Raw genomic sequence first — 16,992 nt, 5'->3', positions numbered from 1 at the left:
AGTTTGAGGGGATGATGGTGTTGAATGCTGAACTGTGGTCAATAAAGACCATCCTGATGAATGCATCTTTGCTGTCCAGGTATTCCAGAGCTTTGTGTAGAGCCAATGAGATGGCATAGAGCTGTTGCTACGATAGGCGAATAGGAACGGATCAATGTCGCCACTCAAACAGGACCTGATATGCTTCACCACCAGCCTTTCGAAGCACTTCATCACTGAGGATGTGAATGCCTCTGGCCGATAGTCGTTTGGGCAGATCTTCACTAAGCTCTTCGTGGGCACCGTTACGATAGAGGCCTGTTCAAAACAGGTGGGTACCATGCCCTGCCGGAGTGAGATGCTCTCGATGGTGGGGAAGGTTTTATCTATCTTATAAGTCTTTCTGTGCAGTATTTTTATGTACAGTATAGGAATTGTTTTTTTACATAGTACCTGTTTGGCTACAGCAAGTAAGAATTCTGGTACATGTATGGACATCGTACAATGTGTATGACAGTAAATATACTATCATGGTCTCTGATGCTGTGATATAGTGTCTTCAATTACGTTCACTAGGCAGCGGGGAGCTTTGAAACATCTATTAGTGGGGAAAGGCGGCAGAGAATTTCAAGTCTGTCTTGTGATTTATGTTGAGGTCTGCTCAAAGGATCAACATTCAACGAGCTCAGCTACAGATTGTTTCACCCCATGCAAACCATTAGTCCCATTTCCTGCCATTGTGTCTTGCATTCCTTTCCAATCAGAACATTCCCAGCAATAAGATTCCAGATTTAAAAGGGCATTGTCACCATGTTTTGGACTCCTGGTAAAACGAAAAACAACCTGGAACAACATGATGTGTGAGCTATGGGGTTCTAGCCGTTCAACAGAACTGAAGAGGGCTGCTGGAGTCTGTTTGGTTCTTCGACATAAAGTCGTTAACAAAAGGATGATTCCGTTTAAGGCCACCTACTGTAAGAAGAGGAGAGGCCATCCAGCCCTTCTAGCCTGGCCCATTATACGTCACCGACCTTCCAGCTTGCACCATTGTCCCATCTATTGATCTCTATTGATTTTTGTTTGAGTGAACATCAATAACCCTCCAGGATAGGTCATTGCAAAGGCTCAACAACCTCACTTCTTTCCGCTAAAAGCACAATACTGAAGAAACTCAGCAAGTCAAATAGGAAAGATAAAGATACATCACCAACATACAAGCAAAATGTAGGCAGGCGTGTGTGGTGATATGTTTTCTCCATTGTATATAGTTATCATTATCGGTTATATATATGTGGAGCTGGCCCACCCACGGATGACTCCTACCCTAAGACTCCTCCCCCATGGTCCTGGGTCATAAAGGTCGAGCCACCTTTCCCTTGCCGCCATTCCTATCCTGGGATCTGGGCCAGCAAGGTTCTTCTGTGTATTAAAGCCTATCGTTCCCTCAGCTTGTCTTTGTGGTTACTGGTAGTGCCCTACAGTGTGCAAATAAAATGGGGGGGGGGGAGATGGATCTGTGAGGTAATAGGTGGATAAGGGAGGGAGAGCACACCAGCAAATGGGGGAGGGGAGATGGATCTGTGAATAGAGAAGGAAGGGATGGAGAGCTGGAGACAGAGGGTTGGGGTAGGGAGAGAGAATGGGGAGTGGTCGAGCAGAAACCTGATGTCAACGTTCATGCTAACCGGTTGGAGGGCGCCCATCGGAATATTTGATGTTGCGCCTCCAATTTGCTGGTGGTCTCAATCTGGTAGTTCACGAGTGTGATAGTACGGATCTATCACCAATGTATATAGTGTATATAGTTACAGTATCTAGACTGTGCTTACAGCGATTAGCTGAGAGCTAAGCCACGCCTACTGTCTGGGCCTTAAAGGGTTGTGTCCCTAGCCAGGTCGGATCATTCCGGACTGGTCGGCCTCCTGTGAAGAGCTCCTGTCTTTTGCTAATAAAAGCCTTGGTTTTGATCAACAAGTCTTTGATTCTTTCGATGAGCTCTACAACGAGGCCATGGACAGACATGTCAGCAAGGAGAACGGAGCGGGAAATTGAAACGGCTGCCCACTGGGAGATCCCCGCTATGGCGGCGGACAGAGCCGAGGTGCTCAATGAAGTAATCTCCCAGTCTCTCCAATGTAGAGAAGGCCACAACGGGAGTCCTGGACGCAGTAGGTGACTCCTGCTATATCTATAGTGTTGCCCTCCCTCCCATATCCATCTGCTACCTCTTTTCTGTGGACCTGTGCTCTTCCCCCTGCCCATCATCTCCCACCCCCGCCACCATTTTGGTCAGCCATCTGCCTACATTCCGTGATGAAGGGATCAAGTCTGAAACGTTGGTTATTGTATCTTTACCTTTGCTCTATAAAGTACATTCTTTGACCTGCTGAGTTTCTCCAGTGTCGTGTTTTTAACTTTCGTGTTTTATCTCCCAAGTTGATTCCGTCTATTTTGTTCACCAAACCTCACTCAGCTCATGCCCCATTGACATCACTTTGCATCCTCATTCCATTAGTCAAAACTCAGCCGGTCTCGCAGCGTCTATTGGAAGTAGCCAACATTTCAGGCCTGAGCCCTTCTTCAAGGGATGAGCAGGCAGCTGCCTGAATTTAAAACGATGGGGGGAGATGGGAGGAAAGGGTGGGCGGGGAGAGGGGGGGAGGGGGGGGAGGTGGGGAGGGGGGGAGAGCACAGAGGCACCTGGCTGTTTTTTTTTAACTGAGCCTTGAAGGCCTTGAGACATCAGTAATATATTTTTGCCTCCTGCGGACAATGCGCAGCCGGCCGAGTTCCTTCAGGGCCTCTGTGTTTTTACAACAACTAAAGCGTCTGCAGACCTTCGCGCTTCGCTGCATCCTGACCCCCTACTCAGTCCCACCGAGTCCAATGTCGGCAGAAGATGTGGGAATGCAGAAGACATCCTATTTGTCCCAGCTTTTGATCCGTTGCCTTGACGATTATCTCATCCTGAGTGTCCATCAAGGAATATTTTGGATGTAATGATGCTTCTCTTCAGGCTATGAGTTTCTATTCCCAGGACCCCAGGTGGAAAATAAATTTCAGTAGAAGCTTGCTATACAGAATTAGCTCTTGGATTTTGGTGCGCTGAGGTAGCAGGAAGCAAGCACAAAACTCGAAAGACTGTACAACAAGCTTCATTCAGGTAAAAGTCTGAACACCAGTTCATGCTTCGGTGGCTCCCATGTGACTGCCTCAGGTCTATATTCAGGTTGGCTGATTGACAGTCGTCCAGGGGGAGTCATCCCCCTAAGGGGTCTATTTAGGTGGGCTGACTGACAGCCGGCCAGGTGGAGTCATCCCCCTAAGGGGTCTATTTAGGTGGGCTGACTGACAGCCGGCCAGGTGGAGTCAGCCCCTTAGGTGGTCTTCCTGCAGATCTCCCCCTGCAGTTGGCCGGTGGTCAGATCACCACAAACACTGACAACGTTTCCGTGGTAGAAAACTCCTTTCACAGCTTGAATGGGTTGTGCAAGGTGCCATGGAAACGCAATAATTCAGTTCTTAACAGTGATGTTTAAAAGAAATTGCACGGAACCCGGTTGAAGGCCAGGGAGAAAGGGCTTAGAGATGAGGTGGCAACTGGCTGCAGCTGGGAGTTGAGCAGAGTGAAGTCTTTCCTATAAATATTTTTGTTGAACTCCCATAGTTTCGGCTGAAAGACAAAGAGAGATAAAGAACAGCTTTCTGCACTCCCAGCTCTTGCACACATTTTCCTAATAAAGTTCCTGATGCTGCAGTGGCAGGAATTTGGAACGTTCTGGTGGGTGAAGTGACTCACGCGCTGACTCAGACAAGCCAACAACCAGAAGGTCCAATTGTTCCCTGCCTGAATCCATCAGTTCTGACATTGCAGAGTTTAGGGAATTAATCCCTCCATGCTCTGAGGCTTGAACAACCAGCAGGCTGTTTACTGTGCACACTGGCAAGCAAAAAGGAGGTCCCTTGGAAAAGAAAACAGATGCTGGTGCTGCCCTCCACCGAGGATCGCAATAACTAAATTTGTTTCACACAGTTCAGGAGATATTTCCCATTAAACGCATGAGGCACCAACTCCCACGCAGTCTCGCCGGAATGCACTGAGCAAGAGACAAGGCTGGTTAACCCCACTGCAGCTCTGATAAACCTTACACCCTCACTGGAACTCCTGAACAGAAGCCTGAACACCAGCATCTCTATCAGGCTCCTGAACCTCCCCTTGTTACATACTAATCAGGGACTTCTCCGATATCGCACAAGGACGGTCTGGCACTATTGCAATGTCACTCTTTTCTTTCAGCTATTTATTGGGTTTATATGAGGGAGACCATTAGGGAGACTAGGGGTAAATTTGTTACAGAGAATAGTGGGTGCCTGGAATGCATAGGGGAGAAACATTTGGCCTCTCTGCCCGCCTGGAATATTGTGGATTGTGGATGGTCACGTGCCACCCCGTCTGAAACTTATTTGGAAGTCACATGACCTGTCAATCAAGGTTGGACTCAGGCCACCCGTTAGTGCACACCTTGCCGTTGGCTACTTTAACTTATCTAGGCTGGGCTCCCAGATCAGAATTGCATACAATGTCAATGCATAGCACATTTTCTCTCTCTCTCTCTCTCTTTCTATTTCGTGGTCCAAGCCCCAGGCACCGCTCCACGCCAGGTCGCCTCTGTGGACATTGCTGGAAGTGTCATGGGTAAGGTGTGCACTACACTTAAGCTGAGCCATAGCCGCCCCCCCCCCCACTCCCTCCCACCCCCTTTGGTACAGGGAAACGGGAGTGTGCATTTAAGTCCTTGTCTTGTTAGTGACCGTATGTTATTTAACACTGAGCTTGCACCCTGAGGTACAGGGATCGGGACTACATGCCGAAGTCCCTGTCTATGGGTGTGTAGAAGTTAGGCGGCCCTTGGTATCGGAGTCCAACCTGGTTCCGATGTGAATGTCTCTATAGTAGTTTAGTAATAAAGTAATCGAGTAATGTTTGACATTCTCTCCTGTTTGTCTCCCCTGTTTGTGTTCATTAAAGTTACCTGTGATTGTAAAACCTGTGTCCAGACTCATCTTTCTGTGAATCTACTGAACCCTGATACCCTTCCAAATGCAACAATTGCCAGGGCTGGTGGTGGAGGCTGGTACAATAGGTGCACTTAAAAGACTCTTAGACAGGCATATGGATGCAAGAAAAATAGAGGGTTATGGGTGTGAGGTGGGGAACGTCTCGATTGTCAAGTAGGTTTCTATAGGTCAGCACAACATCGTGGGCCGAAGGGCCTGTAGTGTGCTAAAACATTCTACATCTCAGTATTCATTTGCTTTTTAATTCGATTCATGTGTACTATTATTAATTTTTTTATTAATAAGATACCTGTTCAGCTGCAGCAAGTAAAAATTTTGGGGTACACATACATTGTACAATGTATAACATAAACTCGTTATCGTTCTATACAATACATCCTTCAATGTAACATCCCAGCTCATATTCTAACACCCTCACTGTAATATCTTGACATTGACCATCAGACTCCTCAACAACAAACTCAATCAGAGACTCATTTAAGGGCCTTACTTGTGCATCTCTCTGTATTGCACAGTCCGTTTGTTTACATTCATTACCTGTTTACATGTTCACGCTATGTACAGTTTATTTTTGCACTACCAATTAGATGTAATTCTGTTGGGCCCACAGGAAAAAGGAATCAGGGTTATTTGTGATGTCATGTACATAATCTGGCAATAAATCTGAACTGACCTCTCACAATAACCCCCATACCCTTAACTGTAAAGCCCTGAATATCTGACAATCCATACCGATTTACTGCATATTTTAATACTGATATAAATCATACCACTCTCTGAAACTCTCCTCATCTCTCACTCTAATTTTTTCTCAACGTCCCTCATAGCTCGTTAAAATGCAGGTTTGTTGGGGGGGGGGTTGATTATATTCAGCAAGATCCCACAAATGATAACGGCAGAGCATCCGGTTCACCAGACAAGTTTTGCTTCTTGGAAAAAATTGGGATTAGGCAACTTCAAGCTGAACACAAAGATCATTTCAGATTGGCTGGATCACGTGGGAAGTTGGAGAAACATTAACTTTTATTGAATTTAGCACGTTTAATCGCATAATGACGCTGACACATTGCATGAGTTCAACTGGCCGAAAAATGTTTTGCCTCCGATTTTAGTTTGTACTCAGCATCTGATGCCTCTCGTGTCAGTGTCCAACAGTAGTCAGCCGGCACTGATGGATTCCAGTTGCCCTGTGATTTGTTCATGGCAATAAATTCTGACTCTGATCTCTGCGCTGCCTGTACTTGCTGCCTATATTTCCCCAGATCCCTTAATTCCCCTACTCTGTCAAAATCTATCCAAATTGATCTTAAATGTACTTACTGAGTCCGCCTCCACTGCTTCCGAGGGCAGTGAATTCCACAGATTCACCCCCCCCCCCCCGGGAAAAGCAGATCCTCCTCATCTACTACCCCAAATTTTAAGGTTATGTCCCCCGGTTCTTGTCTCCCCCACCAATGGAAACAATTTATCTACCTCTATCCCCTTCACAATTTCTTACGTTTCTATAAGGTCCCCTCTCACTCTTCTAAATTTCAGTGAGTTCAGTCCAAGACAACTCAATCTTTTGACATAGGCCAACCCCCTTTATCTCTGGAATCAACCTTTACACCTAGAACCGTGTGGCTTGGTACTACAACAATACCATCTACAGATTTGCCGACGATACCATGGTAGTGGGCTGTACAAAGGAAGGGGATGAGTCAGCGTACAGGAGGAAGATTGAAAACTTGGCTGCATGGTGCACTAACAACAACCTCACACTCAATGACACCAAAACTAAGGAACTGATTGTTGACTTCAGGAAGGGAAAGCCAGAGGTGTACGATCCATTGATCATTGGGGGCTTGGAGGTGGAGAGGGTTAAGTTCTTGGGAGTTACTATCTCATCCCACCTTAGGTTCCTAGAGTGGCCATTCCAAAAGGAGGATATCCTCCTTTTGGAATGGCCACCCTACTCCTGACAGGGTACTGTGACAGAGCATTTAGAGGTGGCTTGGGATGATTGTTAGAGCAGGTTGCACACAAACATTTTAAAACACAGAATTTTTGCAGGACTTTGGCAGAGTGCTATTTTGCAAAAGGCAATAAAGTAGCAACATAAGGCTTGTCTGGAAGAGCATATGATCTTTGCAGGCAGAGGGAGAACAGCTTTGCTCTCAGAGAGGGAGGGAGTGAGAGAGAGGAGCGACAGAGGGACAAGCTGGCAAACTGCCTGGTCAAAGGAGAAGGCTGGCTGCCTGAAAGGAACTCTGTGGTGACCTGAAAGAAAGAGGATCATCTGGAGAACCCTGAAGGAGGCAAGATTTGACTGAAAAGCAGGAATCAGGTGCAGATGTCCTGGAACAAAAGGAATCTCTCTCTGAACTCCAGCAAGAACCCTCCTGAGTGGCAACCATTTCCTGGTGAACTTTGTTCTGTGCACAGAACAAGAATTGCCTGCCACCAGTGAGATTGGACTGTGATCCAAAGAACTTTTCTACACATTACACACACCTGCGTTTAGAATTAGAGGGGGGGTGGGGGGGGTTAAGTAAGTTGATAGAGATAAGTTAACGTTTGATTCTGTTTTCATGTGCAAAGGTCATTAAAAGCAACTGTTGTTTCAGTTACCCTATTGCTGCGGGGTTTTGGGGTCCTCTGGACTCGGAACGACGCCCATCCTCTTCTCTGCGAGGTTCCTGACCTGGTGCAGGAGAGTCCGCCCGCACTGCAGGTGGCGCTGCTCTGAGGGGGTTTCCTCCGAACGAGTCCTCCAAACGAAAGTGCGACAAAATCTAAAAATCCACTTTCATCGAGTGATAACCATAAAATTACATGTAGTTTATATCGGAGTATATTTTTATATGAGATTCCGCTTGAAGGGTTGCGGATGGAGGGAAGCGCTTGGTCTTGAGTCTGGCGAATGTGCTGCCCAACCGTCTCCCCTCGCGCTCGCTCTCTCTCTCCATCATGGCGGCGAGCGGCGGCCAGGACGTGGCTTTCGTCAGCCTGGAGCCGGACTCGGGCCCTGCCGCCCCGCGCCGCCGGAAGCGGCTCAACAAGAACAAGAAGAAAAGCTGGTCCAAGCACAGCGACGTGAGGGTAGTGGAGGAGTTCCTGGAGGACGTGCGGTTCCAGGAGCGGGCGGTGGGGTGAGTGAGGCGGGGGAATCAGAAGGAAACAGGCCGCCCGGACCTTCACCCTCCCCCCTCATCCATCCCCACCCCCCCCTCATCCATCCCCACCCCCCCTCATCCATCCCCACCCCCCCTCATCCATCCCCACCCCCCCTCATCCATCCCCACCCCCCCCTCATCCATCCCCACCCCCCCTCATCCATCCCCACCCCCCCTCATCCATCCCCACCCCCCTCATCCATCCCCACCCCCCCTCATCCATCCCCACCCCCCCCTCATCCATCCCCCCACCCCCCCTCATCCATCCCCACCCCCCCTCATCCATCCCCACCCCCCTCATCCATCCTCACCCCCCCTCATCCACCCCCACCCCCCTCATCCATCCCCACCCCCCCTCATCCATCCCCACCCCCCTCATCCACCCCACCCCCCCTCATCCATCCCCACCCCCCTCATCCATCCCCACCCCCCTCATCCATCCCCACCCTCCCTCATCCATCCCCATCCCCCCCTCATCCATCCCCATCCCCCCCTCATCCATCCCCATCCCCCCCTCATCCATCCCCATCCCCCCCTCATCCATCCCCATCTCCCCCTCATCCATCCCTATCCCCCCCTATCCATCCCCATCCCCCCCTCATCCATCCCCATCCCCCCTCACCATCCCCATCCCCCCTCATCCATCCCCACCCCCCCTCATCCATCCCCACCCCCCCTCATCCATCCCCACCCCCCCTCATCCATCCCCACCCCCCCTCATCCATCCCCACCCCCCCTCATCCATCCCCACCCCCCCTCATCCATCCCCACCCCCCCTCATCCATCCCCACCCCCCCCACATCCATCCCCAACCCCCCCTCATCCATCCCCACCCCCCCCTCATCCATCCCCACCCCCCCCTCATCCTTCCCCACCCCCCCTCATCCATCCCCACCCCCCCTCATCCATCCCCACCCCCCCTCATCCATCCCCACCCCCCCTCATCCATCCCCACCCCCCCTCATCCATCCCCACCCCCCCTCATCCATCCCCACCCCCCCTCATCCATCCCCACCCCCCCTCATCCATCCCCATCCCCCCCTCATCCATCCCCATCCCCCCCTCATCCATCCCCATCCCCCCCTCATCCATCCCCATCCCCCCCTCATCCATCCTCATCACCCCCTCATCCATCCCCACCCCCCTCATCCATCCCCACCCCCCTCATCCATCCCCACCCCCCTCATCCATCCCCACCCCCCCATCCATCCCCATCCCCCCCTCATCCATCCCCATCCCCCCTCATCCATCCCCATCCCCCCTCATCCATCCCCACCCCCCTCATCCATCCCCACCCCCCTCATCCATCCCCACCCCCCCTCATCCATCCCCACCCCCCCTCATCCATCCCCACCCCCCCTCATCCATCCCCACCCCCCCTCATCCATCCCCACCCCCCCCTCATCCATCCCCACCCCCCCTCATCCATCCCCACCCTCCCCACCCCCCCTCATCCATCCCCACCCCCCCTCATCCATCCCCACCCCCCCTCATCCATCCCCACCCCCCCTCATCCATCCCCACCCCCCCTCATCCATCCCCATCCCCCCCTCATCCATCCCCATCCCCCCCTCATCCATCCCCACCCCCCTCATCCATCCCCACCCCCCTCATCCATCCCCACCCCCCTCAGCCATCCCCATCCCCTCCTCAGCCATCCCCATCCCCTCCTCATCCATCCCCATCCCCTCCTCATCCATCCCCATCCCCTCCTCATCCATCCCCATCCCCTCCTCATCCATCCCCATCCCCCCCTCATCCATCCCTCCCTCATCCATCCCCATCCCTCCCTCATCCATCCCCATCCCTCCCTCATCCATCCCCATCCCTCCCTCATCCATCCCCATCCCTCCCTCATCCATCCCCATCCCTCCCTCATCCATCCCCATCCCCCCTCCTGCTTATCCCCAGACCCCTGCACCTTCAATCCATTCTCCTCATTCTTCTGACTTCCACCCGGACCCCTGCGCCTTCATTCCACTCCAATACCTCATTACCCTCCGCTGATTTCCTTCATCTTCACCCAAACCCCACACACGAATCCCCTCCCCTCATTTTCTCTAGTCCCCTCCCCTCCATTCAAACCCTAAAACCTTGATTCCCCTTCCCTATCTCTTTCACCTGCACCTGAACCCTCACCAGCATCCTCCAGTCCGCCCCCTCTAAATCCCTGATCCTTCTCACCTCCACCCAAAAAGCCCAACACCTTCAGTCCCCTCCCTCATCTCCATTCCCTGATCTATTCCCCTATTGCCCCAGTCCCTCTCCCATGTACCCCATCCACCCTCTCTCCCACAATTACAAATCCATGGTTGTGTCGCACTGGGTGCATGCTGCTGGGAGTGGGGAGTGGGTCCTTAATTGGAACATGGTAAGGGATCTGTCCATTTAGAACGTAAAAATGGGATAGTGTGGAGATATGTGGCTATATGACACTCGGGTATGGAACTGTTGACTGGGTCTCTGACCGTGTAACATGTTTGCAGTGCTGCTGGCAGCAGGAGTAGGCCCACCCAGCCTCTCGGCCCTGTAATGTATTCAATGTAATCATTATTGTGCAGGTATTCCAGGTGTGGACTTGCTAGTTTCTTGCACTATTGTAACAATGCTTGTCTATTACTAAACTGCAATCCTCTTGCATTGAAAAGGCAATCTGCCATTTGCCTTACTAACCATTTGCTGCACTTGCCTGCTTCATTTTGTTAAGTGTTTGCAAGTTGCAGCATATAACTAACTACCAAGTGTACCTATATGCAAGCAATTTATAAGAGCTGGTGTGTGTGTTCCTGGAGACTCACTGTCCAGGGGTCTTGTGGGCAAAGATGCAAGCCTTTTATTGTAATTGCAGCCCTTAACAACTTATTAGTAATGGGTGGGCAGTGTGTGAAATTGTTTGATACTAATCTGGTTTTGAATCGTCAGATGTAACTGCTTTTTTCCAGAGGACCCATATCTGAAAAGACAGATGACAGCCTGTACTTTGTGGACACAGGAGATGAAAAGAAAGGTGAGAAAGGATATTCTTCTGACAGAGACAAATGTCCACACTTAAGGGATTTTTGGCACCTCGTTATCAGGAGTTCAGTTGTAACGCAGCGCTGTGAATCTGGAGGTCAGTGTATCGAGTGATTCAGTCCAACTTGACTCCTCTGGTGCCCTGGTGAAGGATGCTTTGTCGTCAGAGCTGATGATTTTTGGATAGCTAAGAAATGGAACAGAAGTTTCATCCACTATCTACGGTTACATAACCTCCCCCACTGAAAATAGTGTTTATGCATGTTTTAACATCATTGATTATGCATCTGGTATCATGTTGTTTATTTGAGCAAGCATGCTGAGCATAAATCAGTCATCTTTTTTCCTACTTTACAACACCCATTTTCAATCCACTTTTGAAATAAAATCAGACTGCTTCTAAAAAGAGTAAACATTATCTTTCACAAGAGCTTTTCCTTCAGGTAAATTTGGAGGATTTTGTGAAGACAGCATTGGGTGATATAATTTCAGTGTCCTGAGGTTCTTCCTGTGGGTAATCTAGATGTCAGGAGCACAGAGAAAGGCTACTGCTGCCTGTAGCTATAGGTTTTGTGTCAGTTCTGTCGTTCGTACTTTTCAAACAGGTGATCAGAGCAGATCAATACGCCACTCTAACTAATGACATCTGACATACTCCGTGTGTGCATGTTTATGAAAAAAATCTTGCCTTGCATCTCCTTTAAACTTTCTTCCTAGCACCTTAAACTTGTGCACTCCAGTATTTGACATTTTCACCCTGGGGGGGAAAAAAGGCTCAGACTATCTACCCTATCTATGGCTATCCTAATTTTCAATACTTCTATTCAGGGTACCCTTCAGTGTTTGATGTTCTAGAGCAGGGTTTCCCAAACTTTTTCTTTCCACTCACATACCACCTTAAGTAATTCCTTATGTCATTGGTGCTCTGTGATTAGTAAGGGATTGCATAAGGTAGAAGAGAAGGTTGAGAATCACTGCTCTAGATCCAGTTGTTACTGAAATATTTTACTTGAGAAAAATTGTCAATGGCCCATTTCCTTTGGAGTTATGAAACCGTGCACATAACAAGTCAATGAGGTACGATTTCAAACTTTTTCTTTCCACCCACATCCCGCCTTAAGCAATCCCTTACTAATCACAGAGCACCTATGGCATAGGGATTACTTAAAGTGGGATGTGAGTGGAAAGAAAATGTTTGAAAACCACTGTTTTAATCGGACTTCATGGACTCGTTATGTGCACGGTTTCAGAACTCCAAAGGAAATGGGCCAATGACAATTTTTCTCAAGCAAAATATTTCAGCAACAATTGGGTCTGTTCTAAGTGGACACCCTTCAATCTTGAAGTTATGCCCTCTTGTCCTAGACTCTCCCACCATCATCATCCTTCCCACATCTGCTCTGACCATGCCTTTCAACATTTGAAATGTTTGAATGACATCTCCCCTCATTCTCCTAAATTCCAATGAGTTCAGGTCAAGAGCATCAAACGTTCCTCATATAATAACCTTTCTATTCCCAGAACCATCCTTGTGTACCTCCTCAGAACCCACTCTAATGTCAAAACATTTTTTTTAAATGAGGAGCCTAACACTGATCACATTGCTCCAAGAGAGGTCTCCACACAGTGCCTTATAAAGCCTCTGTTACTCCTCCCTAAGCCCTCTTGACTGTTAACTCTCCTCTAATGGCACCGAGTGGTTGAAGAGAGAACTGGTGGTGCCACCAAGTGAATGAGAGAATGGCGTGAGAATGAATGGGAAAGAAAACTGAAAAATGCAGGAAGTAGGTTCGAGATAGGAAATGGAGATTGACATCTTTATGCATCAACACTAATGTTTTATTTTTGTTTAATAGACCTGATCCACAATAAAGGAAAATTGAAGCCGCTATGGGTTGACCTCGTTCTACAATCAGACTCCAAAGTGCCAGTTCCCAAAAAGTGAGTGTCTGGCTCATTTCTATATTGGAGATGAGGGTATTCTGTAAAAGTTTTGTGGACCAATTTTTAGGGTAAAATTTAAAGGGTTGACTGTTACATGCATACTACTTTTGACCACAGTAAGCACCTGGGTCATTTGGGGTGTCAAGAGTTCTGATGGGTGGGTGGCTGGGACTGGGTGGCGTCCATGTTTGAGGTGCCGTGAGCTTGAATGGGCGAAAGTCTGTGTTTAGGGCATCGGGAGCTCTGGTGAGTGGGCAGCCAGGGCCAAAAATGGGGGAATCAACTTTTGTATGCTGTTGGCTATTACACGAACATATACGGTAAGAAATAGGATCAGGAGTCTGTCCTCTGTCCTGTCGAACTTGCTCTGCCATTTAACAGCCTTGTGGCTGTTGTGTCCACGGATAGATCCTCTTAGCCACCTGTTCCCTTTAATTCCCCTGTTCAAAAATCTATCTGTGTCTTAAAATGCATTTAGTGAGGCAATTTCTGCTTACTTGAGCAGAGAATTCCACAGGTTCACAAATTCCTCATCTCTACCCCCCACCCCGAATCTTGAGGCTATATCCCCTAGTTCTAGTCTTCCCCCCCAGGTCTAGTCTCCCCCCCCGCCCAGGTCTAGTCTCCCCCCAGGTCTAGTCTCCCCCCCCAGGTCTAGTCTCCCCCCCCAGGTCTAGTCTCCCCCCCCAGGTCTAGTCTCCCCCCCCAGGTCTAGTCTCCCCCCCCAGGTCTAGTCTCCCCCCCAGGTCTAGTCTCCCCCCCCAGGTCTAGTCTCCCCCCCCAGGTCTAGTCTCCCCCCCCAGGTCTAGTCTCCCCCCCCAGGTCTAGTCTCCCCCCCCCAGGTCTAGTCTCCCCCCCCAGGTCTAGTCTCCCCCCCAGGTCTAGTCTCCCCCCCAGGTCTAGTCTCCCCCCCAGGTCTAGTCTCCCCCCCCAGGTCTAGTCTCCCCCCCCAGGTCTAGTCTCCCCCCCCAGGTCTAGTCTCCCCCCCCCAGGTCTAGTCTCCCCCCCCAGGTCTAGTCTCCCCCCCCCAGGTCTAGTCTCCCCCCCCCAGGTCTAGTCTCCCCCCCCCCAGGTCTAGTCTCCCCCCCCAGGTCTAGTCTCCCCCCCCAGGTCTAGTCTCCCCCCCAGGTCTAGTCTCCCCCCCCAGGTCTAGTCACCCCCCCCCAGGTCTAGTCTCCCCCCCCCCAGGTCTAGTCCCCCCCCCCCCAGGTCTAGTCCCCCCCCCCCCCAGGTCTAGTCTCCCCCCCCCAGGTCTAGTCTCCCCCCCCCCAGGTCTAGTCTCCCCCCCCCAGGTCTAGTCTCCCCCCCCAGGTCTAGTCTCCCCCCCCAGGTCTAGTCTCCCCCCCCCAGGTCTAGTCTCCCCCCCCCAGGTCTAGTCTCCCCCCCCAGGTCTAGTCTCCCCCCCCAGGTCTAGTCTCCCCCCCCCCAGGTCTAGTCTCCCCCCCAGGTCTAGTCTCCCCCCCCCAGGTCTAGTCTCCCCCCCCAGGTCTAGTCTCCCCCCCCCCAGGTCTAGTCTCCCCCCCCCCAGGTCTAGTCTCCCCCCCCCAGGTCTAGTCTCCCCCCCCCAGGTCTAGTCTCCCCCCCCCCAGGTCTAGTCTCCCCCCCCCAGGTCTAGTCTCCCCCCCCCAGGTCTAGTCTCCCCCCCCCAGGTCTAGTCTCCCCCCCCCAGGTCTAGTCTCCCCCCCCAGGTCTAGTCTCCCCCCCCCAGGTCTAGTCTCCCCCCCCAGGTCTAGTCTCCCCCCCCCCAGGTCTAGTCTCCCCCCCCCAGGTCTAGTCTCCCCCCCCCAGGTCTAGTCTCCCCCCTCCAGGTCTAGTCTCCCCCCCCCCAGGTCTAGTCTCCCCCCCCCCCAGGTCTAGTCTCCCCCCCCCCCAGGTCTAGTCTCCCCCCCCCCAGGTCTAGTCTCCCCCCCCCCAGGTCTAGTCTCCCCCCCCCCAGGTCTAGTCTCCCCCCCCAGGTCTAGTCTTACCCCCTCCACCAATGGGAACAACGTAACTACCTCTATCCTGTCGATGCCCTTCATAATTTGTACGTTTCTATAAGATCCCATCTCATTCTTCTGAATTCCAGTGAGTACAGTGCCTGACAACTCAATCTCTCCCCATAGGCCAACCCCTTCGTCTCCGGAATCAACCCGGTGAATCTCTTCTGCGCCACCTCCAAACCCAACACATCTTCCTCAAGTAGGAGACAGAACTGCACGCAATACTCCAGGTGTCACTTCTTCAATACCTTATACAGTTGTAGTAGAACTACCCTGCTCTTCAATGCATGAAGGCTCTTAACTGATGAAGTGATGCAAAAAAGAACACGTGGTGTTTAAGTTTTGTCAATGATCTATTCTGTATTAGTGATTGAAGATTGTCTAGTAGACTAAAGGTCTAGATAAATAAAGATCTCTGTATCTACCAGCAGGTGGGATTATGCCTGTTCCTGTATAGTACAGGTGGGGGCAGACCAGTCATGTAGAAGCATGACACATTAGTATTGGGAGAACGAGTGGGCCATGTGGATCATTATTTATTAAGCTAATGACCTTGACTCCCTTGTTTCCCCACCGATCCCTATTCCCATATATTACATTATAAAACATCGAATATTACAGCACAGTACAGACCCCCTCGGCCCTCTATACATTCCTACCAAAAAAAGTACTAAACTCTTTCTACCTTGTAGCCCTCTATTTTTCTTTCATCCATGTGCCTGTCTAAGAGTCTCTTAAATGTCCCTATTCTTCCAGCCTCCACCACCATCCCTGGCAAGACATTCCAGGCAGCTACAAATCTTTTAAAAACTTACCCCTGATGTCTCCCCTAAACTTTCCTCCCTTCACTTTGTACAAATGTTTGCTATTCCTGCCCTGGGACAAGGGGCTGGCTCTATACCTTATCCTAATCCTTATCCTAATCTTGAGACCTCTATTAGATCTCCTCTCATCCTTCTTGTCTCCAAAAGAGAAACATCCTAGCTCTGCTAACCTTGCCTCATAAGGCATAATTTCAATTTCCAGGCAACATCCTGGTAAATCCCCTCTGCACCCTTTCCATAGCTTCCGCATCCTTCTTATAATGAGGTGACCAGTGTGGTCTCACCAGAGATTAATAGAGTTGCAACATGATCTCTCTACTCTTGAACTCAATCCCTCTATTAATGAAGCCCAGCATCCCGTAGGCCTTCTTAACTATCCTGGCGACCTGCCCAGCAATCTTGAGAGATCTAAGGATTTGGACCCCAAGGACCCTCTGTTCCTCCGACCATTAGTCCTGTTCTTAGCCACCTTGTTTGACCTTCCAAAATGCATAATTTCACACTTAGCTGGATTAATATATCAGCTTCTTGAATATATTCTGCATTATAACAATGCAGCTGAAGAACAAAGGGTATGAGGCTTTGAATCCTATTGTATTACAAATGTGGTGCTGACAAGTGTAACGTTTGAAGATCTTATTTCTTTCAACTGTTGATATGCCTGTGTTGGATTCATCTAAATGTGATTATGTCTCCAGACCCAACAACATTTATAAACAGTAAAATATATGACTCAACAGCGCCAGGTTCTCAACACTTAGCCACTTGTAAATAGAGTATGAAGCTTGTCTAAGATGTGATGTAAAGGTAATCTCTACTTGTGTATAAGAATGTAGAGCATTTGCTGAACAGCAGATTAATCAAAGGTTTAGAGAGGCTGTTATTGGATCTATCTTCTCTGGCCAGAAACTAGTATTGTCATAATTTCCAGTTCATTACTTTTAAAATAGTCATGTGGCACATAAAGTCAATTTGGGCGACGTCCAACCACATATACATCCACTCAGAAATCCC

At 50.0% G+C, this 16,992-nt stretch overlaps 1 protein-coding gene and 1 long non-coding RNA gene across 3 annotated transcripts in view; one reads left to right on the top strand and one right to left on the bottom strand.

The window, feature by feature from the left end:
• LOC138748247 (uncharacterized) overlaps positions 1–7,738 on the bottom strand; it is a 29,136-nt gene extending 21,398 nt beyond the window's left edge. The window contains exon 1 of the long non-coding RNA XR_011347902.1: positions 7,669–7,738. This is a non-coding gene — a long non-coding RNA (uncharacterized lncRNA). The remainder of the gene's footprint in view (positions 1–7,668) is intronic.
• A 240-nt stretch (positions 7,739–7,978) lies between these two features.
• nop53 (NOP53 ribosome biogenesis factor) overlaps positions 7,979–16,992 on the top strand; it is a 33,550-nt gene continuing 24,536 nt past the window's right edge. For both annotated transcript variants that reach the window (XM_069909517.1, XM_069909516.1), the window contains exons 1-3: positions 7,979–8,189; positions 11,156–11,220; positions 13,085–13,169. In XM_069909517.1, the coding sequence (XP_069765618.1) occupies positions 8,008–8,189; positions 11,156–11,220; positions 13,085–13,169 (332 nt within the window). In that variant the 5' untranslated portion in view covers positions 7,979–8,007. The remainder of the gene's footprint in view (positions 8,190–11,155; positions 11,221–13,084; positions 13,170–16,992) is intronic.

Source organism: Narcine bancroftii, chromosome 13, assembly GCF_036971445.1.
Source record: "Narcine bancroftii isolate sNarBan1 chromosome 13, sNarBan1.hap1, whole genome shotgun sequence".
NCBI classification, from domain to species: Eukaryota; Metazoa; Chordata; class Chondrichthyes; order Torpediniformes; family Narcinidae; genus Narcine; species Narcine bancroftii.
This window is presented reverse-complemented; position numbering and strand designations above follow the sequence as displayed.